Consider the following 25,719-nt stretch of genomic DNA (forward strand, 5'->3'; position numbering starts at 1 on the left):
TGGTATTTATGGACATACCGTTAATTGGGTTTTTTTGTTTTGGTTTTTTTGTGTGGTTTTTTTGTTTGTCAAGGTTTGTTTGTTTGTTTTTGAGATGGAGTCTCATTCTGTCACCCAGGCTGGAATGCAGTGGCATGATCTTGGCTCACTGCAACCTCTACCTCCCAGGTTCAAGCAATTCTCCTGCCTCAGCCTCCCAAATAGCTGGGATTACAGGTACCCACCACCACGCCCAGCTAATTTTTGTATTTTTAGTAGAGACAAGGTTTCGCCACGTTGGCCAGGCTGGTCTCAAACTCCTTATCTCAGGTGATCTGCCTGTCTCAGCCTCCCAAAGTGCTGGAATCACGGGTGTGAGCCACCATGCCCAGCCTCAGTTAATTGTTAATACTACCTCTCTATACTTCCAGGATCGTTAAAACTGGATGGGAAGGCTGAAATCAAGAATTTCTGCAGAACATAAAAGAACAGGCATAGTAATAAAAACAGAAAATCTTGAAATTGTTTTATGAGCTTCCAAGGGAAATGAGCCATTAAAAGAAATCATCTACATCTGATCTGATCGCCTGGGCCTGGGAGTTCAAAGCTATTTTGAGCCTAGAAGATGTATAATACCACAGTCAAGACCCTTATTACCTACTTGGACTGCCACAATAGCTTCTAATTTGTGGCATCCTTCCAAATAAGGTAACTGGTCCACGAACCAGGGGTTGGGAACCCCTGAGGTAGAGGATGAATAATGCAACCAACCAATCAGTCAAGCGCATGAAGTATCATTAGTTCTATAATGCTGTAAATGAATAAAGGCATTGTCCCCCCAAATTAAAATATGTTCACCAAATCATCCAGTTTAACTAGAGTCAGAACTTTCTCGTCACTTAAAATGAATTGCCTTAATAATGGAGATATACATGAAGATCAGCGATCTGGGCATCTACAGATCCTGATCAAAAATATGGTTCAATTATGCACTATATCATTTCTGTAGTTGCTTCAAATTATATGTCATATTTGCCAGGCTATCTATCAGCCCATAACATGATATTAGGGAAGTCTAAACAAAATCATATGATAAACATTTATACCTTCAAATGCCAAAGAACTAGAACCTTTCATGATTCCTAGGTGTCCTAGAGGTCACATTTTTTAAAAGTCACATTATTGTGTTCATTACTTCATTTTTATGATGGTCACATAAGATTATGTGACAGCCTGGGTGACAGAATGAGACTCCATCTCAAAAACAAACAAATCTCAACAAACATCATTGGTGCTCATAACCTCCTCAAAAAAAGGAATTTCAAAACTTGAGATATCAACTGTAGCCTCTTATAAGTTATCAATTAGCAGAAAATAGCATTTAGCAGCAGATGGCCCCAAAAATCTTTCATTAAAGTCTTCACTTTCAAAGTCAGTTACATCTGGGTTCAAATTTTTGCTCTGCCACTTGCAAAATTTTGCTCTATCATGACAAATGTTGGCTGTGTGACTCTCTGAGCCATAAATTCCTCACTGAGGAAATAGGAAAAATGATACCTGCTTTATAGGAGTGATAAGCAGTTAACTGATACACCGTATAAAGCATACATATGGCCTACTACATTACATATAACAATTTCTAAGTAAAGTTTTTCTTTCTTGATAGAATTAAAACTTTTATGTTTTACCTTTTCTGTCTTATATTCCTCCTTCTTATCCAGGGATGGATTTTTCTAATGATCTCTAGGAACTATTTTATTCTAAGGACTAAATACTCTAGTCTAATAACTATTTTACCACAATGACAAGGTAGGTAATAATACTGATTACTAGCTTCACACTACAAATAAGAAATCAGAAAATGAGAGATCTGTGAGTCAATGGCAGACAAGTTTAAACTACCACCATGAAGGAGACTGGCAACTTCCCATAGTGCAAGAATGTTAATAAAAAGGATCCTTTCCTCCAACCGAGTCCAAAAATAAATGCTATTTCAAAATCTACTGGACAAACATTAACTTGTCTCTGAGAGTACTTCCTCCCAAAGCAGATGGCACCTGGAATCACCAGAAGCCTACATTCTAGGTGCGGTATCACTTTACTCTCTTAGCCATGGTGCCTCAGGTTACAGAGGAGCAGGCTTTTAAGAGTGCATTTAAAATGTAGTTGAGAAGCTATTCAGGGAAAAAGAAAAGTGCACAATCTTTTGCCCTCATCTCATTAGCTGTGTGTGTGTATGTGAATGGAAATGTAACCAATATGACAGCTTGACGTCACATGTATTAGCAGAGATTTTTACAAAAACACATGAAGACATTTTTAAAATTATTACATTGATTTTACAAAAACAACTGTCATACCACACTATTTGGTCCTCCCAAGGTTACAGCTGCAACTCCTATCCGACCCTTCCCCTTCCACATCCACGCATCCATTTTCCCGCAAGGCATCTCGGCAGGAACACCACCACAAGGTTGTGAAACCACTCTGCTGCCACATTTCCTCATGCCTCACTGCTGAATGTGTGAGAGACACTACATGCAATTGGGCCTTACCCAGACCTCTTTGTTACATTTGTAAATAAAATCAGATCAAATAGCAAAGATATAATTGATTTAGGAGAGCCATGGTGCTATTCGGATAGGAAATATAACTATAAACAGAAGACAAATGCCCTATGGTATCATAGTTTCCTTAAACAACACATCACTAGCTCTGTTTCTCAGAATGAAAATGCTGTCACATACTCCCAAGGAAAAGAAGAGCTCAACCTTACACAAATTTGCTTTTAACTGTCAAAAGAAAATCCCAGAGAGACGCCCACTGCTTAACAAGTAAATCTAGGATTACAGTACCAAATCTGTTATAAAAACAACCATGAAATAAGTTCCAAGTTGTTTCTTCCTTTGACAAATACCCAAATAACTTCCATAATTTGAATACCAGGTTAAAAAGTTTTATTACAAACAAAACAAATACTTTATTCCTACTCATTGTTAGCAAGACACAAACCATATTAAAAAGCAGAAGATGTGACTAACAATTAGCATACCTTGGAAGGGAAGGGACTTACTCAAATTTGAAAGGCTAAAGAAAATTATGGGAAAATGAGACAAAAGTTCAGCTCATATGCTAATAATTCATTTTTATACTCTGAAAATTCTTTTAAAATTTTAAATATACTTCTCATTTATTTGAACCCCTGAGTAAAAAATTTAGTGAGGGTTATCAAGAGTTCCCAATATTCAATCCCTTCCATCACTTAGCCTAGACTTTAAAAAATAAAATTTGTGGATAAAGAAATCCTTTGACTGGAGAAAAGGAGAAACTCTTCTTCAGCATTAAACACAAAGACAGTATCTGATGAAAACAGTATATTCACCTGTCCGCGTTCTCATAGGTAAACTTATAAAAGATGTTTAATTGCACGTGAGTGGCAGTGATAATATGCAGCACAAACTTCAAACTTCATCAAGAGATGTTTGGGATGCTCCAAAAGTATTAAATTGCTAACTCTGAATGAAAAAGAAAAGCCAGAATAAAGCCCCCTAAAATTTGCAACAGTACAACAGAATGAATCAAACATTGGCTCTGTTTTCACACACTGGTTAAGACATCTTTCTTCACCACAGACACTAAACTGAGAGCTGCTTCATCAGGAGGCATCCTCTAAAAACTTCAATTATGAGGTTATTAATACTACCAGAGATTCAAAAACCAAGAGAGATTTGGGGGAAGGGGGTGTGAGATACAAGATCAGAGACAAGGATAAGGATCAAAGCCACAAAATAACCAATCTGTACTTAATCAGAATTTTTCATACCCATGCATAAGGCCAACAAAGCAGGCAGGCAGGCACACACGCATGCACACACACACACACACACACACACACCACATTCCAAGAAAAAGAGGAAGAAAAATCTATTAGATACAAATTCAGATCAAATCTATTTGATACAAATCAGATACAGGAAGAGGTAGTAGTTCATTATGAGTCTCTACTTGAAATTCCTGAAAGGCTACTACAAAACCTGTCTAACACCTTCTCCTCCTGGTGTTCCGACAAGTCCTTTAAAATGCATTTTACAAGTTCAGGGCAAGTTGTGGAATGAGGAGTGCTATATACAACTCAAAACCTGCTCCCTTCAGCTCCAAACCTTACCCCAGAAAACAGAAAGTCTTATTGGAAAAGAGACTGAAATGCAGAGAATAAAAAGGGGTACAGGTGGGGGTAGGGAGTGGACAGGACAAAGGAACTGTGAATTCCATAATCACCTGAACTTCTCTTCCCCTTCTTCCTCTTCACAGTCAGTCACCTGGATTATAACTTCAGACTCCAACCAGAAGACACTGTCATCCCCTAAAGTGCTACTCTCACTTTCAGTCTCCATCTTGTATTTAAAAAACAAAAAAAACTAAACCTCCAGGCATGGAATAAAAAGCACCAATATTCAGGTTGTTCAGCTCTACTTATGTATACTCAGATGTGTGGCTGGTGCCCCAGTGACAGGTACTGGTGCTGGTTTAATTACAGTCAGGGTACAGACAGGAAATCACAGGCAGCACAGTCACAGCGTCTGACTGCCATACTGGTGACACCTAGACCCTCCCACTGCCTTAGGCTGCATGACCTACATAACCAAAAGCAGAATCCAAATGAAGGTGATTTTTTTACTAATTATTCTGTAATAATAAGTCTTCTCAACGTTTCCACTTTATAAGTTAAAAGTAAGTATTTTCAAAATGCCGACTTTATTTGTATCCTTTTTTGATCTCAGACTCCAGAAAGGTAAACAGAAAACTAGAAAGAGTAACACCATCCACTGGCCAAGCACGTGAGAAGCACAGTTATAGATCTCACAGTAAAGGAGGCTCACAATAAGTAGAGAAGATAAGTATGCTCTAGGGACCTGCCTAGGTTCACGCCTTCCAATATTACACCCATCTTTCCTTCCTCAGTAAGGACTGCCATATGCATCTCTGCTCAAGTATCCAGAGGGAAACATAAAAGCTGGGCTTGTCCACAGTCCTTGAAAGAAAAAGTTTAAGTGTCACAAGTTCAAAGATGCTGACAATCACATCAAATAAAAGCATGCAAAGTTTTTTACACATTTAAACTGCAAACAGTCATGGTGGCAATAAAATGACTTGCTGGGAAATGAGTGAAAGGTATAGCATCTACGACTGTCAACAACACAACTGTTACTTAGAAAAGAGCCATGTTGACAGAAACTACTGACCTGCTGGATATTCATGGCTATTTGTCTTTTACCAAGCAGCAACAAACTGCAAAGCCCTGACCTTCCATTGTATCTGATTTAATCAAAAATTTAGAAGACATCTACTGATGTCTTCTTGGATTTTCATATTTGGAAATAAAGAGCCAAGCACAGTGGCTCACGCCTGTAATCCCAACACTTTGAGAGGATGAGGTGGATGCATCGCTTGAGCTCAAGAGTTCAAGACCAGCCTGGGCAACGTAGCGAGACCTCATCTTTATGAAGGGGGGCGGGAAACAGCCAAGTGTGGTGGTGCACCCTGTAGTCCCTGCTACTCAAGAGGCTGAGGTGGGAGGATCGCCTGAGACTGGGAGTTCAAGGTTGTTGTGAGCCATAATCATGCCACTGCACTCCAGCCTGGGCAACACCACAAGACCCTGTCTCAAAATATATATATATATAATATACATAAATTTTAAAAACTTTTCAAAAAAATTTTTTAAACCAAAAACAACAGAACAACATTATAAGCAAAGTCAAAATGCAAACAAGTGGAGAAAAAAATATTTGAAACATATCACAAAGGGTTAATATATTTAACATATAAAAAGTTCTTAAAAATTTATAAGACCCAAGAACTCAAAAGATAAATAGGCAAAGAGCAAAAATATAATATTCAGAAATAAATATAAAAGAAACTTAAAAGATGTTAAAAGTATTTAACTTCATTTATAACAGAAATGTAAAACAATACATAATAAGATGACTTTTTAAAAATCTATCACATACACAAAGCTTTTAAAAGGTTTTAACAAACTGAAAGAGGACATGGGAAAAGAAACATGCCCGTCGGTGGGAGTTTAAACTGGTACAATCTGTGTTCAGGGCAATTTAGCAAAATCTACCAAAATTCAAAATGCACATCTTTTTGGCCCAGCAACTTCTCTTTCAGGAAATTATCTTACTTTCACAAGTAGAAGTAAGAGGCAAACAGGAACATTCATTCTGGTAGACATTACAGTAGCAAAATAGGATAGCAAAAACAACCTAACTTCCTGAGGAACAGAAAAGTAGACAAATTACAGAATACCCATAGAATGGAATGCTACACAGTGAGTATATGAGAAAACAAGGCAGCCCTACCGGTCACAATATGGAACAAAGCCTAAGGAATACTGTTAAGGCAAAGAAGAAAGGGGTAAAAGTATAGGGCAGTATGTGCAGTATGCTATGCTGCCATGTGTGTTTTCAATGAGGAGTTAGGAGAAACAAACGCAGACTATCCATGGAAGAAGAGGACCGGTACTAGTACCAGTAGTTGTCTCCAAGGAGGAAAACAGATAGCTGGAGAAGAGGAATAAAAGAAAGACACACTTGAACCCGGGAGATGGAGATTGTTGCAGTGAGCCGAGATCACGCCATTGCACTTCAGCCTGGGCAATGAGAGTGAAACTCCGTCTCAAAAAAAAAAGAAGAAAGAAAGAAAGTTTTTCACTACGTCATGCACATATAATCCTTACCAAAATATTAACTACTTTTAAATAGAATCTTTCATGACCTTCAGTAAAGAATTGGATTTTTAAATATTATTTCATTAAGAATCTAGTTCTTCTTTTTCTTCTAAACAATTCTAACTCCTTCCAAGTGTTGTGTTTTTCTTTTGGGGGGGGTTGTTTTGTTTTGTTTGTTGAAACAGGGTCTTGTTCTGTCACCTAGGCTGGAGTGCAGTGGCACGATCTCGGCTCCCTGCAACCTCCACCTCCCAGTTCAGGCAATCCTCCCGCCTCAGCCTCCCAAGTAGCTGGGATTACAAGCATGTGCCACGACACCCGCTAATTTTTGTTGTTGTTGTTGTATTTTTAGTAGAGATGGGGTTTCACCATGTTGGCCAGGCTGGTCTCGAACTCCTGACCTCAAGTGATCTGCCTGCCTCCGCCTCCCAAAGTGCTGGGATTACAGGTATGAGCTACTGTGCCTGGCCTCAAAGTGTTTTCATGAGTCCTACTCACCTTTTCTTTTAATCATTCTTTTGTTCTTTCATTATCATGGTTGATTTCCCTCACTTCAAGCCTTTCAAAAGTGAAAACGTGAACTGTGAGTGGTATTTTTACACAGAACACTGAAAGACAGTTTAATGTGCACATCTTCCAAGGCTTTTTCTGTTTTGACTCTGTCATCAGAAGTTTTTTAAAAATGTTTTTCCTGCCTCAGCTTCCCAAGTAGCTGGGATTACAGATACCCGCCACCACACCCGCCTAATTTTTTATTTTTAGTAGAGAAGAGGTTTCACCATGTTGGCCAGGGTGGTCATAAACTCCTGACCTCAAGTGATCCGCCCGCCTCGGCTGGAGGTTGCTGTGAGCTGAGATCATGCCATTGCACTCCAGCCTGGATGACAAGAGCAAATCTCCGTCAAAAAAGAGAAAAAAAAGTATTTAAATTCAAAATCAACATGTGTTTCTGTTTTCTGTTCCCTTCTCCAGTAGTAAATGAAAATCCAGTGGAATCAACAGGCGATGGTTAACAGCGAGGGCAGGGATGGAACACAGCCGAGTCCATCACTCTGGCTACCAGTGTGTGAGAGAGACTAGATACTGCTGAAGACCACAAGGTGGTTTTAACTCCTTTTCTTCCTGGTTTGTTTAAACCGTGATCAGCCTTCACTTTCCCAACAAGCTTTAATAGAGCTGAAGTCTTTGACTTAAACCACAGGAGTCACCAGCAGTAGTTTCAAACTAGCTGGTTCTCATCTTCTACCTCCAAGAGGTAGGGAACCCGAGGGGAAGGGAAATACCTAATCCCACAGCAGCAAAGAGAGAAGCATTCTTACAGCAACAATTTAAACACTGCAAGTCAGAATGAATTCTTTCGAAGAGAAACACTGTTAAAAGTGCTGACTTTCCCAGTAGCAGTGGTAAGTAGTAATAATCACGGCAACAGAGTTGTTCCACAGGTTCCCTACGCATGGGTTCCGCATCCATGAATTCAACCTCTTGGTTCAATCAAAAATATTCAGGCAAAAAAGAGGGATGGTTGTATCTGTATGGAACATGTACGGGCTTTTTCTTGTCATTATTCCCTAAACAATACTGTATGGCAACTATTTATATAACATTTACATTGTTAGTTATTATAAGTGATCTAGAGATGATTTAAAGTATGAGAAGATGTGCATAGGTAATATGTAAATACTACAACATTTTATATAAGTGACTTGAGTATCTACAGATGTTGGTATCCACAGGGTGTCCTGGAAACGATTTCCCCATGGATACCAAGTGATGACTGCATATACCGAGCACTGACTCTATGTGCCAAGCATTGGATTAAGGCCCAAACATAACGAATTATATAATTCTCCCAACCACCTCATGAGGCAGGAGCCATCATATTACAGGTGAAGAAACTGAGACTTAGCATAATAATTTCTCCAAGATTATCCAGTTCATAAGCTTGCATTAAAAATACTTTTCAAGCCAGGATCAGTAGCTGATGCCTGTAATCCTAGCACTTGAGAGGCCAAGGCGGGGAGATCACCTGAGGTCTGGAGTTCGAGACCAGCCTGCCCAACACAATGAAAACCTGTCTCTACTAAAAATATAAACATTAACCTGGCTTGGTGGTGCATGCATGTAATCCCAGCTACTTGGGAGGCTGAGGCAGGAGAATAGCTTCAGCCTGGGAGGCAGAGGTAGCAATGAGCCAAGATGGCGCCACTGCACTTGAGCCTGGGTAACAGAGCGAGACTCCATCTCAAAAAAAATAAAAATACTTTTCAAAAATCCAAACCTGACCACACCATATGAAATGTTACTTCTGTGGGAAGACTATATGGTTTGCATTTTGGTCCACATTCCACTCATTAGCCTAGACGTCTCTGATCTCATAGTTTTTTATTTTCTCTTTTTTGGGGGATGGGCCATGATACTGCTGAAATGCTGACCTACATCTAATTCTATATCCAATACCCGTATCTACATGGCTGAATGCGGTATACATTTGGGTTCACTATCAGGGGAGGGGTATGGAGAGGATATCACACAGCAAAACAACTGCAAAGCAGTAGAACCAAGATCCTGATGCTCTCATTTCGTTGTTCCTGTTCTCCCATCATAATATTATAAATGTTTTTTTCAAAACTGTTCAATACAGTGCATGGCACATAGCCAAGGGGTCAATAAATGTCTCCTTAATTGGGCACCAAGCTTTGTCCACAGACTGCTTCGTGAATATGAATCTAAATATAAATATAAAATTTCTCAGAAAATTTTGTATTCTAAATGTGAATAATGTGTGCTCTGTGTAATATATATGTATGTATCATATAATTGTATCAGAAAGAAAAATTAAGCAAGAATCCTTCTAAAATATTTACAAGGACTGAAGATTTTCCTCCAAATGAATGAAGCACAAAATATATAATGTAAAAATGTCATTCATCATTATTCATTTTTATACTATCTATGCATTCATTCAAAATTTAGATTTTTTTATAACAATCATTTTTGTAGGTGTTTACTGAAATAACTATGAAAAAACAACTCTTTTCCTTCTTTATTATGGAACACTGATGTATTCTGGATCATTATACATTGACATTTGCTTTAATTCACAATGGTATCTAAACGGGAAACAATTCTTATGCATACTATGGCAACTTTAATTTCATTAAAATATCAAAAAGAATCCAATTAATTTAATATGATTCTCTACAGGTAACTTTAAACATAACAGAAAAGGCCTACTTGAATAGAAAATTGACAATTTCATGTTAGAGCAGATTTTGCTTCATTGAACACATGTATTCAAAGGGAGATCTAACTTTCAACTGTTCATAAAAACTAAATGATATTTCTATAAAAAAAGTTAAAATGCCTATCTTAAAAATACATCATTGCCATTGTGAATAGTGCCGCAATAAACATACGTGTGCATGTGTCTTTATAGCAGCATGATTTATAGTCCTTTGGGTATATACCCAAAATGTCCAACAACGATAGACTGGATTAAGAAAATGTGGCACATATACACCATGGAATACTATGCAGCCATAAAAAATGATGAGTTCATGTCCTTTGTAGGGACATGGATGAAACTGGAAAACATCATTCTCAGTAAACTATCACAAGGACAAAAAACCAAACACCGCATGTTCTCACTCATAGGTGGGAATTGAACAATGAGAACTCATGGACACAGGAAGGGGAACATCACACTCCGGGGACTGTTGTGGGGTGGGGGGAGGAGGGAGGGACAGCATTAGGAGATATACTACCTAATGCTAAATGACGAGTTAATGGGTGCAGCAAAACAACATGGCACATGGATACATATGTAACAAACCTGCACATTGTGCACATGTACCCTAAAACCTAAAGTATAATAATAAAAAATAAATAAATAAATAAAAATAAAAAATAAAAAAATACATCATTGCCATTGCAAGGCTATATGAATAAAAATCACTTTCAAAAAGCTGTTCTTATAAAACCAGAAAAAATAGAAATGGAGGTACTGTATTTTGAAGTCAAACAAGCTTAGACTAAAATATCAACTATGTCATTTACAAATAGTGTGGTCTTAGACAAGTGATAAGGTTTGGCTGTGTCCCCACCCAAATTTCATCTTGAATTGAAGCTCCCATAATTCCCATGTGTGGTGGGAAGGACCTGGTAGGAGACAACTGAATCATGGGGGTGGTTTCTCTTAAACTGTTCTCATGCTGGTGAATAAGTCTCATGAGATCTGATGGTTTTATAAGGGGCACCCCTGTCGCTTGGCTCTTACTCTCTCTTTGCTGGCTGCCACATAAGATGTCCCTTTGGTCTTCCTTCATCTTCTGCCATGATTGTGGGGCCTCCCCATGCACGTGGAACTGTGAGTCAATTAAACCTCCTTCCTTTATAGATAACCCAGTTTCATGTATGTCTTTATCAGCAGTGTGAAAACAGACTAATACAGTAAATTGGTACCAGTAGTGTGGGGCACTGTTGCAAAGATACCTGAAAATGTGGAAGCAACTATGGAACTGGTTAACAGACAGAGGCTGAAACAGTTTGGAGGACTCAGAAGAAGAAAGAAAAATGTGGGAAAGTTTGGAACTTCCTAGAGACTTGTTGAATGGCTTTGACCAAAATGCTGATAATGACATGGACAATGAAATCCAGGCTGAGGTGGTCTCAGATGGAGATAAGGAACTTGTTGGGAACTAGAGTAAAGGTGACCCTTGCTATGTTTTAGCAAAGAGACTGGTGGCATTTTGCCCCTGCCCTAGAGATTTGTGGAACTTTGAACTTGAGGGAGATGATTTAGGGTATCTGGCAGAAGAAATTTCTAAGTAGCAAAGCATTCAAGATGTGACTGGGTTGCTGTTAAAAGCATTCAGTTGTGTAAGGGAAACAGAGAATAAAAGTTCAGAAAATTTGCAGCCTGACCATGAGATAGAAAAGAAAAACCCATTTTCCAAGGAGAAAGTCAAGCCAGCTGCAGAAATTTGCATAAGTAACGAGGAGCCTAATGTTAATCACCAAGGCAATGGGGAAAATGTCTCCAGGACATCTCAGAGATCTTTGTGGCAGTCCTTCCTACCACAGGCCCAGAGGCCTAGGAAGAAAAATGGTTTCATGGGCCAGGCCCAGGGCCCCCTGCTGTGTGCAGCCTAGGGACATGGTGCCCTGTGCCCCCAGCTGCTCCAGCTGTGGCTAAAAGGAGCCAAGATACATCTTGGGCCATGGCTTCAGAGGGTGCAAGCCCCAATCCTTGCCAGTTTCCACAAGGTCTTGAGCCTGCGGGTGCACAAAAGTTAAGAACTGAGGTTTGGGAACCTCTACCTAGATTTCAGAGGATGTATGAAAACACCTAGATGTCCAGGCAGAAATTTGCTGCAGGGGCGGGGCCCTCCTGAAGAACCTCTGCCAGGGCAGTGCAGAAGGGAAATGTGGGGTTGAAGCCCCCACACAGAGCCCCCAATGGGCACTGCCTAGTGGAGCTGTGAGAAGAGGACCACCGTCCTCCAGACCCCAGAATGGCAGATCCACCAACTGCTTGCACTGTGAACCTGGAAAAGCTGCAGACACCCAATGTCAGCCTGTGAAAGCAGCCAGGAGAGAGGCTGTACCCTGCAAAGCTACAGGGGCAGAGCTGCCCAAGACCATGAGAACCGACCTCTTGCATCAGTGTGACCCGGGTGTGAGACGCGGTGTCAAAGGAGATCATTTTGAAGTTTTAAAATTTGACTGCCCCACTGGATTTTGGACTTACATGGGCCCTGTAGCCCCTTTGGTTTGGCCAATTTCTCCCATTTGGAACAGCTGTATTTACCCAATGCCTGTACCCCCATTGTATCTAGGAGGTAACTAACTTTCTTTTGATTTTACAGGTTCATAGGCAGAAGGGACTTGCCTCATCTCAAATGAGACTTCGGACTGTGGACTTTTGAGTTAATGATGAAATGAGTTAAGACACTGGGGGACGTTGGGAAGGCATGACCAGTTTGAAATGTAAGGACACGAGATGTGGGAGCGGCCGGGCCAGAATGATATGGTTTGGCTGTGTCCTCACCCAAATCTCATCTTGTATTGTAACTCCCATAGTTCCCACGTATTGTGGGAGGGACCCGGTGGGTGATAACTGAATCATGGAGTTGGTTTCCCCCATACTTTTCTCATGGTAGTAAATAAGTCTCAAAAGATCTGATGGTTTTACAAGGGGAAACCACTTTCACTTGGTTCTCATTCTTTCTCTTGTCTGCTGCCATGTAAGACATGCCTTTCATCTTCCACCAAGATTGTGAGGCCTCCCCAGCCACATGGAACTGTGAGCCCATTAAACCTCTTTTTCTTTATAAATTACCCAGTCTTGGGTATGTGTTTATCAGCAGCATGAAAATGGACTAATACAACAAGCAACTTATATTGAGTCTCAGTTTGTTAATCTCTAAAATAGAAAAAATAATACCCTTATGATGTTAATGTATAAAATAGAAACAATGCATATAATGAAACTATAGTAGTATACAGTACAAAGTCCTCAATAAATTATAGCCATTGTCATCATTATCATCCCTGAACCATAAAATGTTTTCATTACTATGATTATAGAAAAATTGAAAAAAAATCTTAATCTGTAAATCTCTGGCTTTTAAAAAATATAATCACTCTGTAATTTTTATTATTTAAAAGAGAGTAGTAATCTAAAAAATAAGAAACAAGTCCCTATTAAGCCAATAAGTTATTTTCTAATTATCTGAATTCCTTCCATGAATGTGAAGTATGGCAAATTAACAATTACAACAGACACCCATATTCTTTCTTCATCACATTAATACAAGGATTACAAAGATCACATAAAATCAGATCATAAGACAATTCAACATGTCATTTCCAGTGTTCTTAACAAGTGATATTAAGTGGAAATTTCATAACTGTATGAATAAGAACTCTCAAAATTCAACTGACATGGTCTTCTGTTTTTGAGTCCTGTATCTTTCACTGTAATAGCAAAGATTATAAGTATACTTTCTGGTATTCAAGTTTGAAAAGTATGTAATGTTTATTGATGTAGAAAACTGCTTTCAACAAATATATAATCTCAGCCTATGCTTTCACTGGATCACTAACCTTTCATTATTATGCATTCTATAATCATCATCTCATGTAAATATTGTAGAAAAATACTATAACGGTATACCTAACTAGACCCCCTCCAGACAATTTTTAACCGCTGTTCTAGAGCCTGATATCAGTAGCCAAAAAAAAATCAGAAAACCCTACGGAGTGTGATTCTACTATTTATATCTACAGATAAATCAAAACTACTGTATATAATTGTTAAATAAAATCTGAGGCCAGTGATGATTTTTCTAGTAAAAGTAAACAGCCACTAAAATACAACATTTACATGTAGTGGTTACATGAAAACAAAAAAACAAAAACACAGCCAGGCGCAGTGGCTCACACCTGTAATTCCAGTACTTTGGGGGGCCAAGGCAGGAAGATCCCTTGAGGCCAGGAGTTGAAAACCAACCAGGGCAACAGAGCAAGACTCCATCTCTATAAAAAAAATTTTTTAAATCAGCCAAGCATTGTGATGCACATCTGTAGACCCAGCGACTCAGGAAGCTGAAGTGGGAGGATCGCTTGAGCACAGGAGTTCGAGGCTACAGTGAGCTACGATCACGCCACTGCACTCCAGCCTGGGCAACAGAGTAAGAGCCTGTCTCTGTCTGTCTGTGTGTGTGTGTGTCTCTCTCTCTCTCTCTTATTTATATATGTGTGTGTGTGTGTGTGTGTACACACACATACATATACATATACACATATATATATATACTGGTAATAAAAATAGTATTTTTAATACACACATGCAAAGAAGAAAGTTTGGAAAACTAAATAACAAAGATGATGCAGATGATTTTTACTTCCTTATTTAAACTTATTTACATATTTTTAACTTTCTAACATAAAAATGTATTCACTGTTTAACTTTTTAGTTTTAAAGAAGTTAACAGTATGAGTTAAAAGATCCACTCTACGGTTTCTTCTCTTGAGGAGGTTTTATAACCTGTATATAACAGAAGTCAATGAAAACGTTTATTGGATAAATACATGGGATTGAACGACTGAAAAATCTAGGTCCCAGGAATAGGAAATATAAGTTCAAAAATAAATGAAGGCAATGTGCATAAAGAAGGCAGTATTCTTATACTGACCAAGATAAATCAAAAATAGAATATGAAAAAAGCAAAGACAAGAAGTAAAATCGTGTATGTAATATAAATAAGAAAACATAAACAGATTCTTTTCATATCAAGATCTCAGAATCATGAAATAAATTTATATATCAGGAATTCAGTCAATTTCCCTTCTAAATGTTTCCCATCCTAACCTATGATGAACCAAAATCAATGGTATTTAAACCACATTAATAAAGAGATACAATAACCACAATATCTACAAGTACAAGGATTGCACCAACCCAATATTTACTGTTGAATTCATAAGCTCATTGCTTCCTTTCTCATTGCTTCCTTTCTCAAAAAGGTCACAAAAGCCAACTCAGAAATACTTTGTTCTAACACTAAAGAGCTCAAGGTGCTCTTGTGCAAGGGGGGTGGAAAATAAAAAAAAGAAAAAAAGAAAAACACACTACCGGCATAGCAGATTCTACTGAATGAAATAAAAGCAGTGCTTGCTTCGGCAGCACATATACTAAAATTGGAACGATACAGAGATTAGCATGGCCCCTGCGCAATGATGAAATTCAAGTAGTCAGAGGCTAGAGAGAACAATTCATACATCTACCTCACTATGGGCTTGCGGAACAAGCAAGTTGTAGCAACTTCAGAATTCCACTGGCAGACTCAACAAATAACAAAAACACCTGCTTTACCAGATACATTCAAATCTAGTGATCTTAGGAAATCCCTCTCACTGGCTAAGCAACCATCTTACCAGTCTAAGTGATGACCCGTTTTTACCTTCAATCTACAGATAAAGTAAATCAAAACTATTATATATATCGGTTAAATAAAATCTGAGGCAAGTGATAATTTTTCTAGCAACTTACACAACATGTACAAGTAGTAAACAAAAACAAAAAAAACAGTAAAGTAATACGTGAATAAAACTTATCAGAATCAGTCATCTTTTTAAATGAACATTGGATATTTAAAAAGTATCTCTATCTGAAAAGGAATCTATAGGACTGAAAGAAGAAAATGGGCTACAGTTAATTCAGGTAAAAGTATAGTGCTGAAAATGAGGGACTGATTTAGTAAAAGATCTTGTAAAAATAATGAAGGTTGAGAATTCTTAGACATAGTGCTGAGCCAGGTGTGGTGGTTTACCCTGCAATCCCAGCACTTGGAGAGGCTGAGGCAGGAGGATCCCTTAAGGCCAGGAGTTTAAGATCAGGTTGAACAAAGCCCTGTCTCTACAAAAAAAAAAAAAGAAGAAAAAATAAAAGTTAGCTGGGCATGGTGGTGCATGCCTGTAATCTCAGCTACTCAGGAGGCTGAGGTAAGAGGCTTGTTGGAGCCCAGGACTTCTAGGCTGTGGTGAGCTGCGATGGTGCCACTACACACCAGCCCAGTCGACAGAGTGAGACCCCCATCTAAAAAAATTGCATATATATAAAATTGTATACATAATTATATATAATTTTATACATATATAAATTACACATATAAAAGTACATATATACATATGTATATATGTATAATATATATTTATAATATATATCATTACATATAATTTATAAAAATAAAATATATATAATGTTGAATTAAAGGAAATAATATTTCCTGAGTTAAAATTTTGATTGAATATGCTATAGTCCATGAGATACAGAAGGCATCAGCTGTATTACATATTTTAGGACCTTAGAAAATTGTGGTCTTATCATACATATAAACTGTATACATATAAAAACTATATATAACCATACTCCTGGTCACCACTGTAACTGCACTTCCTCCTAATGTTAATGATACTGCAAATAAAAACTCTAAATATAAATTCAATGAATAATCAGGGGAGAAAGCAAATGGTCTAAGTAGACTCCCCCTCAGTGAAAAGTCTGGAGAAAGGTCAGGAAGAGACTAGGATAAAATCAATAGGGGTAAGGCTATGCAAAAAGAAAAGAAAAAAAAAGGTTGTACTATGCTTTCATGCTTGAAAAGCTCAAGGTATTGCACAAATTCAGTAGAGTTTCTCCCACGAGACTAGTTGAAGAAATATAAATAAATCCAATGTTTTCAATCTACCGTTTACTTACTGGTATCCCTACCTGTATAGTTCACTCTGCTTTGAAGCTGGTTTGAGACTGAAGTAATTTTAGCAACTTGCTACTTATCTTATTCTGACTGCTCCTCTGCTATTTCTCAGAGAGGGTTGTAAGAGTAAAAATGAGAATCAACAATGACTAGTTACTTAAAGTACTAGAGACCATTCAACTACTTACAAAATTACAGGCATTTTTCTCAAATCACAAACATCCTATCCTCAAGTAACAGAAGCTAAACGCTGTACTTTTAAACTTTAATTTGAGGTATCTTATTTTGATTAAAAGTAAGTGTACTACTATTCTGGTATCAGTAATTCTTCAATTTTATTTTCCTAGGAAGGAGAATTTAAGTTCCTGCCTGCTCATTTATTTCTGGAAACAGAGGCATTTTTCCCATTATCCTTTCTTATTGAAATTTGTTCTGTTAAGTCTTATCCACTGTAAAAATCAAGTGAATCATTTGAAGAATAAAATATAATAGGGAAGTAAAAAGAAGTTTAATATATGTAGCTCTTTAAAAGATATACAGATTTATGTTTAAATTTGAATGATGCATAAATTAGGAATTTAGTATCTGTCTACTTCTGATTTTGCTAGAACCAGACATCAATATTATCATCTCTGGGGCTTTCTATGTTATATTTTCAAAATCAACAATGAATACAAAGTACATTTTCTGATGTCTCAAACACTACTTGAAAAATAATAAGGCTGTTTTTAAGTGTCAACTGATAATTTTCAAGTTACATCACTGTTCTAACTTTGCTTACTGATATGCAATTCATTAAGTTACTGTTTCACTATTACAGGTACTAGTCAAGTTACAAGATACACAGCAATTGGAAACAACAGTATTATCCTTGAGTATCCATGGTTTCCATTTAGAAATGATGCTAAATGGAATTTAAATTTTTAAATTTAAGAAATTTGGGCTCAGACAATTCAAATTCCTTCTGTGCCACTTATTACCTATGTGAACTTGCACAATTTACCGAAAATCTCTGAAGATCAATTTCCTCTTCTGAATAGAATAATCATACCCAGTCATATTGTTGAAGTAATTAGATGAAACAGGATAAAGTCCTATATAGATGTTCAAAAAATGGAAGGTATAATATAACAATAAAAGAAAAGTACTTGGTGAATCTAGATTTGGATCTACTAAAATGTTTAACTCTTCTGGAAAAGGAAACAAAATTCTCACTTATTTAACTTACTACTTTAGTTTTTCAATATATATGCTAGATACTATGATGCTATCCTTCAAAGCAATTACCACACTCCTGAACACTTAGTATGTACTCAAATATCATTTAATTTAAATATTTTAACTTTTTTATTATGGAAAATTTCAACCATATACAAAAGTATAGATAATAGAATAATGAACCAACAGGTATCTATTACTCAGCTTTAACAATTAACAATGGCAAATCTCATCTCTACTCCCCACCCCACCCCCATCTGACTGGATTATATGTAAGCAAATCCTAGATATCACATCATTTCATCTGTAAATAATTCAGCATGTATCTCTAAAATATAGTTATTTTTAAATAAAAATACTATCTTACCTTAGGAATCCACTATCACTCAATTACCACAAATATCCACTCAAGGTAAACTTTTCTGCCTTGAAGCTTCTTTTTAATTAATTTATTTACTGAAACATGGTCTCAGTCTGTCACCCAGGCTGGAGTGCAGCAACATGGTCATAACTCACTGCAGCATCAACCTCGTGGGCTTAAGGGATCCTTCTGCCTCAGCCTACCGAGTAGCTAGGACTACAGGAATGTGCCACCATGCCTGGCTAATTTTTAAATATTTTGTAGACATAAAGTCTGGGCTATGTTGACCAGGCTAGTCTCAAACTCCTGGTCTCAAGGGATCCTCCTTGCCTGGGTCTCCTAATCTGCTAGGATTACAGACGAGGGCTGCCACACCCAGCCAATGTTTTTTCTTTTTTAAAATAGCTCATTCATTTGAATCAGAAAGTCCACACGTGATATTTTGGTAAATAAGTCTCTTAAGTCTCTTCAAAGTTTCCCCTTCCTCCATTTTTTATTATCATATATGGTTGAAGAAACCAGGTTCGGTATATTCTGACAGTCTTTATCTTGCTGATTATGTCCCCGTACTGTTGTTCTATGGGTTCCCCTAGCTCTTACATTTCCTGTAAGTCATTCATTTTTTTTTTATGAATATACTTTAAGTTCTGGGGTACATGTGCAGAACGTGTAGGTTTGTTACATAGGTATACACGTGCCATGGTGGTTTGCTGCACCCATCAACCCGTCATCTACATTAGGTATTTCTCCTAATGCTATCCCTCCCATAGCCCCTCACCCCCCGACAGGCCCCAGTGTGTGATGTTCCCCTCCCTATGTCCATGTGTTCTCACTGCACAACTCCCACTTATGAGTGAGAACATGTGGTGTTTGGTTTTCTGTTCCTGTGCTAGTTTGCTGAGAATGATGGTTTCCAGCTTCATCCATGTCCCTGCAAAGGACATGAACTCATCCTTTTTTATGGCTGCATAGTATTCCATGGTGTGTATGTGCCACATTTTCTTTATCCAGTCTATCATTGATGGGCATTTGGGATGGTTCCAAGTCTTTGCTATTGTGAACAGTGCTGCAATAAACATACGTGTGCGTGTGATTTCTAATCCTTTGGGTATATACCCAATAATGGGATGGCTGAGTCAAATGGTAGTTCTGGTTCTAGATCCTTGAGGAATCATCACACTGTCTTCCATAATGGCTGAACTAAATTACACTCCCACCAACCGTGTAAAAATGTTCCTATTTCTCCACATCCTCTCCAGCATCTGTTGTTTCCTGACTTTTTAATGATCGTCATTCTAACTAGCATGAGATGGCATCTCACTGTGGTTTTGATTTGCATTTCTCTAATGACCAGTGATGATGAGATTTTTTTCATGTTTGTTGGCTGCATAAATGTCTTCTTCTGAGAACTGTCTGTTCATATCCTTTGGCCACTTTTTTATGATTTTTTTTTTTTGTAAATGTTTAATTTCTTTGTAGATTCTGGATGTTAGCCCTTTGTCAGATGGATAGATTGCAAAAATTTTCTCCCATTCTGTAGGTTGCCTCTTCACTCTAGCTTTACTGAATGGCTTACCCTGATGTTTTCTGCCATTTCTACAAGCCTTCTAAAATAAATATTAATCAAAAGAACAACACAAATGATAAAATAATAGAAAGTACAAAGAAAAAAACAACCAATGGGCCAGAAATAATCTGTTCTTCCAACAAGAATGTATACATGGGGCAGCCATCCAAGGCATGGCGCATTTAGAGGTTTTGAATGTTTCTCTTGTAACCAAAATGGGTTCTTTTGTCCTCTCCCACCGTCTACAACATTTCTATGTCCTCCCACACAACCCACTAAGAAGAAGGGCATTACCTGCACACAACTGAACAATCTATGACTATTATTAAGATTCCACCTAGTATGTTTGCCACTCTGATTCATTCCTACCGTTTTAAAAGAATAATATAAAAGCGATGTGAACTTCGAAATATCCTTAAAGTAGAGGACAGAAACATTACAAGCAGTCCTATTTGGTCAGGAAAGAGGAAACAACTTATCTTAGAATGAATTCATCAGTTTCATAAAATGCAGGAACACCCTATTCTAGTCTATTAAACTTCATTCTCCAACTCTAGAGATCAAAAAAAGATTTAACTGTAACAGGCTGCACATCTGAGAAAACACAGATTCATGAGATGATACTAATGCAGAGAAACAGACATTAATAAACCTTGCTGAGCCTGGGCGTCCAGCATGTTAGTTCCAAGTAACGTAGTTTTGTCAAGGAGAACTAGATCTCCTTCCACTGACTACCCAACAAGAAAACATACTATTTGGCCACTGTACCAGAACCTTCAGATCAAAGAACAGTTAAGACAGTAACAGATTCTGAAAGGATCAAATATATCCACAAATTAAGGAGGAGTTCTTAAGTAAACAAATGGAAAAGACAATTCATCATGCACTGCTTGTTTGGCCACCTTCAAACAACCGGACAGTGATGACCATCCACTCTGTCATTTTCTTTTCTTTTCTTTTTTGAGACGGAGTCTTGCTCTTGTTGCCCAGGCTGGAATGCAGTGGAACATAGAATACAAAATACATACCAGCATAATAAAAATACCACCTTAAACTAATATCGCAGTTTACTATTTTCAAAGCAATTTGACATACTGCAAAGAAAACAAGTGACAAAAAAGAGTGGAAATTTTCCATCTAAAATAGAAACTTTAGAGTTCTAAACTTTCCAAGGAACAGAAAGTATTCAGAATTGAATTCACTATAATCCTTTAATAACTATATAGTCTAACATTAAAGAGCTTAATAATAAAAATAGATGTAACACATTCCAAGAAATGAGGATGCCACAAGAAAGTATGGTAATTTAAACAGCATTGTTTTCCAAGGAAAAAACTCTAAGACTGTTTCTTCAAAAGAATGGCTTTAGAAGAGAGATTCTCAACATTTTTTCTCTGTCCCAAAACAGTTCGAGGATACACACAATCTCATTAGTAACAATGACTCATAACCTATTTAGAGATTTATTTTGATAAACAATTTTAAAAGCAAATTATCTTTTAGAGTGTCAAGCTGGTTGAGCATTCAAACCTTGAGGTGAAAATTATTTTAATTAGAACTTAATTTAGTTGAAATCTGCAGCACAAAAGAAGTTAAAGAGAGGCGAGGGAGGAAAGGGGCTGGATGGCATGGAGTCTCTGGTCAGCTAAGAGCAAGAGGAGAGGAAGACGGACAAAGAAGAAAAAAATGAAGTAGGATTCTAAATACAAATAGACAGCACTAAGCATACGTCCAGGCACCTGGAAGCGTACCTTTACTGCACATGCCTTGACAGGAGCTGAATTCTTATGTCAGAAATGCCTTGGAAGACTGCAAACGGAAAACACCCACTGGGCAAAGCCAACATTTTTCTCAAAACTGAAACACTGGTTCTATTTCTGGTTTATAAATTTTGCAAAAAAAAATTGTAAAAAGTTCTGAAAAATGTAATAAATGATGGCAAAGTAAAAAAGATTTTTCTTCTCTAACTCTTAAAAGCATAAAACTGAAGATCATAACATCAATTCAGTGTATGAATAAGTTTTATCAGATAAACTTAGGAAACGAAGGATACCACTTAAAAGCTGAAAAGTTTTTTATGTAACTCTAAAAATTCACATATGAAATAGACATAAATCATAACCGGAATGTCGGGGAATATCAGTAAGGGTCCCAATATTCTTCCTCAAAATATTCTTGAAATAACACCAAGGTGACAGAATGCTCACGTGCATGAACTCTGGTTGTGAATCAATTTGGGGGTAATTCTTATGCTGTTATTCACAATTTTGTTAGGCTACCATCTCTGAAATTAGGAACATTTGCCTAAGAGCTGATGCAGATGTCTGTGACAATAAAGAAGAATTAGGTCAATGGCTACGACCGCTGAAAAGAATGAGGAGCCAGAGAAGCATTCATGTCAGAAGACAAACACTTTAAACTACTATTAGCACTTACTGGGATTTCATACATTTGAATATTTTCAAAGTGAGAAGAAACCTTGAAAACAGTCTGTTCTGAAGTCAGCTAGGAAACTAAACTCTAGAAATTCCTATTTGTTTCTTCTACCTTACAACTGTATGGGAAATTTTCACACTGTACTTCACTTTAATTCTGATAACCACAAGAACCTAGAGATGTGATAAAAGAAATAACACTGTCCCTGTATCACCGCTGAGAAAACTGAAGCACGCCCAAGGTCACACAATTTACAAGTGGCATTTGCCTTTTAGTTTATCTTTGAACAAACAGTTTCCATGTCTCCTCCTCTAAGCAATTTTCAAATTATTACCCAGTCCAAAGCATTCTTCTGCTTTCCCACAATACTTTCAAAACTACCGCTCTCAAATACTTCCAAAAATACAAGAGAAACAAGCAATGAGACATTAAGCGATCTGCACAAGGACGTACTGGTGGAGCTTTGAGTCTGACTCCAGAGATTATGCACTTAACCACCAAACTATTCCCCGAAATGATCACTAACCAAGTATGATCTTTTCTGCTATAACTCCTTCGCATAAAGTGAATTAATTCATATAAGCTTAGTAAATAGGGGTATGATGTCAATATAACTCAGATTATATATAACTATTTTTCACACACTTTTTGGCCGTGTATGTCTAGCTTAACACAAAAGTTCACTGACACAAGCCACTGCAGTGAACTGCACGGGACTGCTAAACTGTTCATGATGCTCATTCATGCCACTTTGTTGCTACTTCAATTTGGTCACTTACTATGTCCTGGTAGGGCTTTTTGCATAGCACTTCCTCATTTTTTGTGTACTTTGTCCTAATCTTGGTAGTCTATCAGCCTCAAACCTTCAATGCATCCCTTTCCATCAGCAACCACCACCTTTAAAGATAAAATCCTATGTTTACTGTAATATTTCTTTACTTATTAGGACTCTGACATGTCTTTTTAACTAACTGTTTTTAACTGTTTTACTAGACTGCTATTGCTTTTATTAGTGATCTGGATATAATGCTGTATAGATTTTGAGTGATTTGTGCAACTCCATTTTTCCCAGACCTTTAATTTTTAGTATATGATGATTACAACCACAAGATTTCTCAGAAATGTATCTCAATTATAGCAAAAACAATTGTATAAAAATGTTTTTGAACCAATATCAATATTTACTACATATTCCTTTATAGCCAGTCAGATCTTTCAAGTTTTTCTGTAGAATAAAATTGCTTCCATCAAAAATGCTGGGCATCTAACACAATAGAACAGTTATTAATTCCCTACTCTTTTCAGTGCCTTCTATGCAAGCCGAAAGTCAGGAGTTCTTTATAAGGTTAGAAGAGAAATGCATAAACATGCTATGACTGGCTCTTAAACTTGACCAGGCAACACCCACCCACTTGTGTAACTTAAAAAAAATACAGGTTCCCCCGCCCTCACACAGACCTCCTGGATTTCCAGAGATTGATTCCAGAATCTACATCTGAAAACTTCCACAGTTGATTGTGTTTAATGATCAGGCATTTACATAAGAAAGAAAAAAGCATAAAAATTAAGCCCCAAAAATATGCTTTTACTTTCTGCAACGACAAATAATTCAAGTGAAAGAAATATCATTCCTAAATGTAAAGTACTAAAATTGGCCAGGTGTGGTGGCTCACACCTGTAATCCCAGCACTTTGGGAGGACGAGGTGGGAAGATCACTTGAGTCCAGGAGTTCAAGACCAGCCTAGGCAACATAGTGAGACTCTGTCTCCACAAAAAAATATAAAAATTAGGCAGGCATGCCTGGTGCATGCCTGCAGTCCCAGCTACTTGGGGGACTGAGGTGGAAGGATTGCTTGAGCCTGGAAGGTCAAAGCTGCAGTGAGCTATGATCACACCACTGCACTCCAGCCTGGGTGACAGAGCAAGACCCTATCTCAAAACATGAAAAAAGAAAATAAAAGTACTGAAATCGTATAAATGCCCATTTTTAATCATGTATCTCAGAATGATCAATTCAAATATGGAAGGTCTGTTCATTAGCCATATATGATTAATAAGAGGCTTCAATGAGTGGAAATAAAAATGTTAACTATCAACTGTATTTTCCAACTAGTTCCCTAATACGAAAATAAGGCTCTCATTGTGGGAAACAAGCAAAAATATTGGTGTTTGCGACATATGCACATACAGAAAGTTTTATTTCGGCTCTGTCAATCTGAAAGATGGCAAGTCACAATCATCTTTTGACTTTTTTATTCTGCAATTCTTCAGTCTGCTGAAGCAAATTATTCTCATTTAAGCTGTACCAATATCACTATACTAACTATACTGCTTAATTTACCTCAACATAATTTACGTTTTTCCCAGTACTATTTCCTAAATACTTATATGAATCTACCACAGTTGGCAGAATGTTACTGCTCCAATAGTACATAGTCTAGTACAATTGTAATGTTTTAGATGGCAATTACAGCAAGTTACACTACATAAATGAAATGGTCTGCAAAACTTCATAGCATAACTTATTGTGTACTTAAATATTTATGATCCAATTTGATCATTAAACATTGTATGCATGCATCAAAATATCACATGTACCCCATAAACATGTACAACTATTATGTATCCAAAATAAGTTTTTTTTTTAAATTGTGATCCAGAATTCTTACAACAAAATTTTAAGTGCAAAAAAAAAAAAAAAGCTCTATTTTCATATAAATAAACAAACCTTATTTGGTCTACCAAACATGATTAATTTGAGTCTCAAATTATATGTATACCTGGCCTTTGCCTTGTTGTCCCAAGAATATATATATTTTATTATTCTCCAAACCACAAAAACTTATCTTTCATAATATTATATTCCAAATAAAATATAGTATAAGACCTATGCATTTCCATTTGTCTAGCCTCATACATTGTATTCACTTTGTAGTTCCGCTATCTGAAATTTAAATGATATAAACTAAGTTACAGGGTAATCAAGAGCTGTCCCCAAGTCACTAACAGGCTGCAATGTTCAATGTAACTCACCTTTCACTGAAAATGGACAAAATCACTGCTTCCTGAGTTAAACCAGAAAAATACTCAGGAGGTATTTTAACTGACACAAAGAACGTAGCTTGCCACCTATAGTAGTTACATTTTAATCTTCCATTTGTC

At 37.2% G+C, this 25,719-nt stretch overlaps 1 protein-coding gene and 1 non-coding gene across 7 annotated transcripts in view; one reads left to right on the forward strand and one right to left on the reverse strand.

Moving 5' to 3' along the window:
* The window catches only part of ARHGAP32 (Rho GTPase activating protein 32), a 307,318-nt gene that overhangs the window by 216,515 nt on the left and 65,084 nt on the right, over positions 1-25,719 (reverse strand). The window contains exon 1 of one of the 6 annotated variants that reach the window (XM_055273712.2): positions 4,258-5,317. The exons of 4 other annotated variants lie outside the window; for them this stretch is intronic. In XM_055273712.2, the coding sequence (XP_055129687.1) occupies positions 4,258-4,373 (116 nt within the window). In that variant the 5' untranslated portion in view covers positions 4,374-5,317. Of the gene's footprint in view, positions 1-4,257; positions 5,318-25,719 lie in introns of those variants that run through there. One more of the 6 variants, XM_055273713.2, reaches the window with a different exon arrangement.
* Positions 15,386-15,490, forward strand: LOC129479919 (U6 spliceosomal RNA). Its single transcript, XR_008656846.1, has one exon. It is a non-coding gene; the product is annotated as a U6 spliceosomal RNA (small nuclear RNA).

Source organism: Symphalangus syndactylus, chromosome 3 (assembly GCF_028878055.3).
Source record: "Symphalangus syndactylus isolate Jambi chromosome 3, NHGRI_mSymSyn1-v2.1_pri, whole genome shotgun sequence".
NCBI classification, from domain to species: Eukaryota; Metazoa; Chordata; class Mammalia; order Primates; family Hylobatidae; genus Symphalangus; species Symphalangus syndactylus.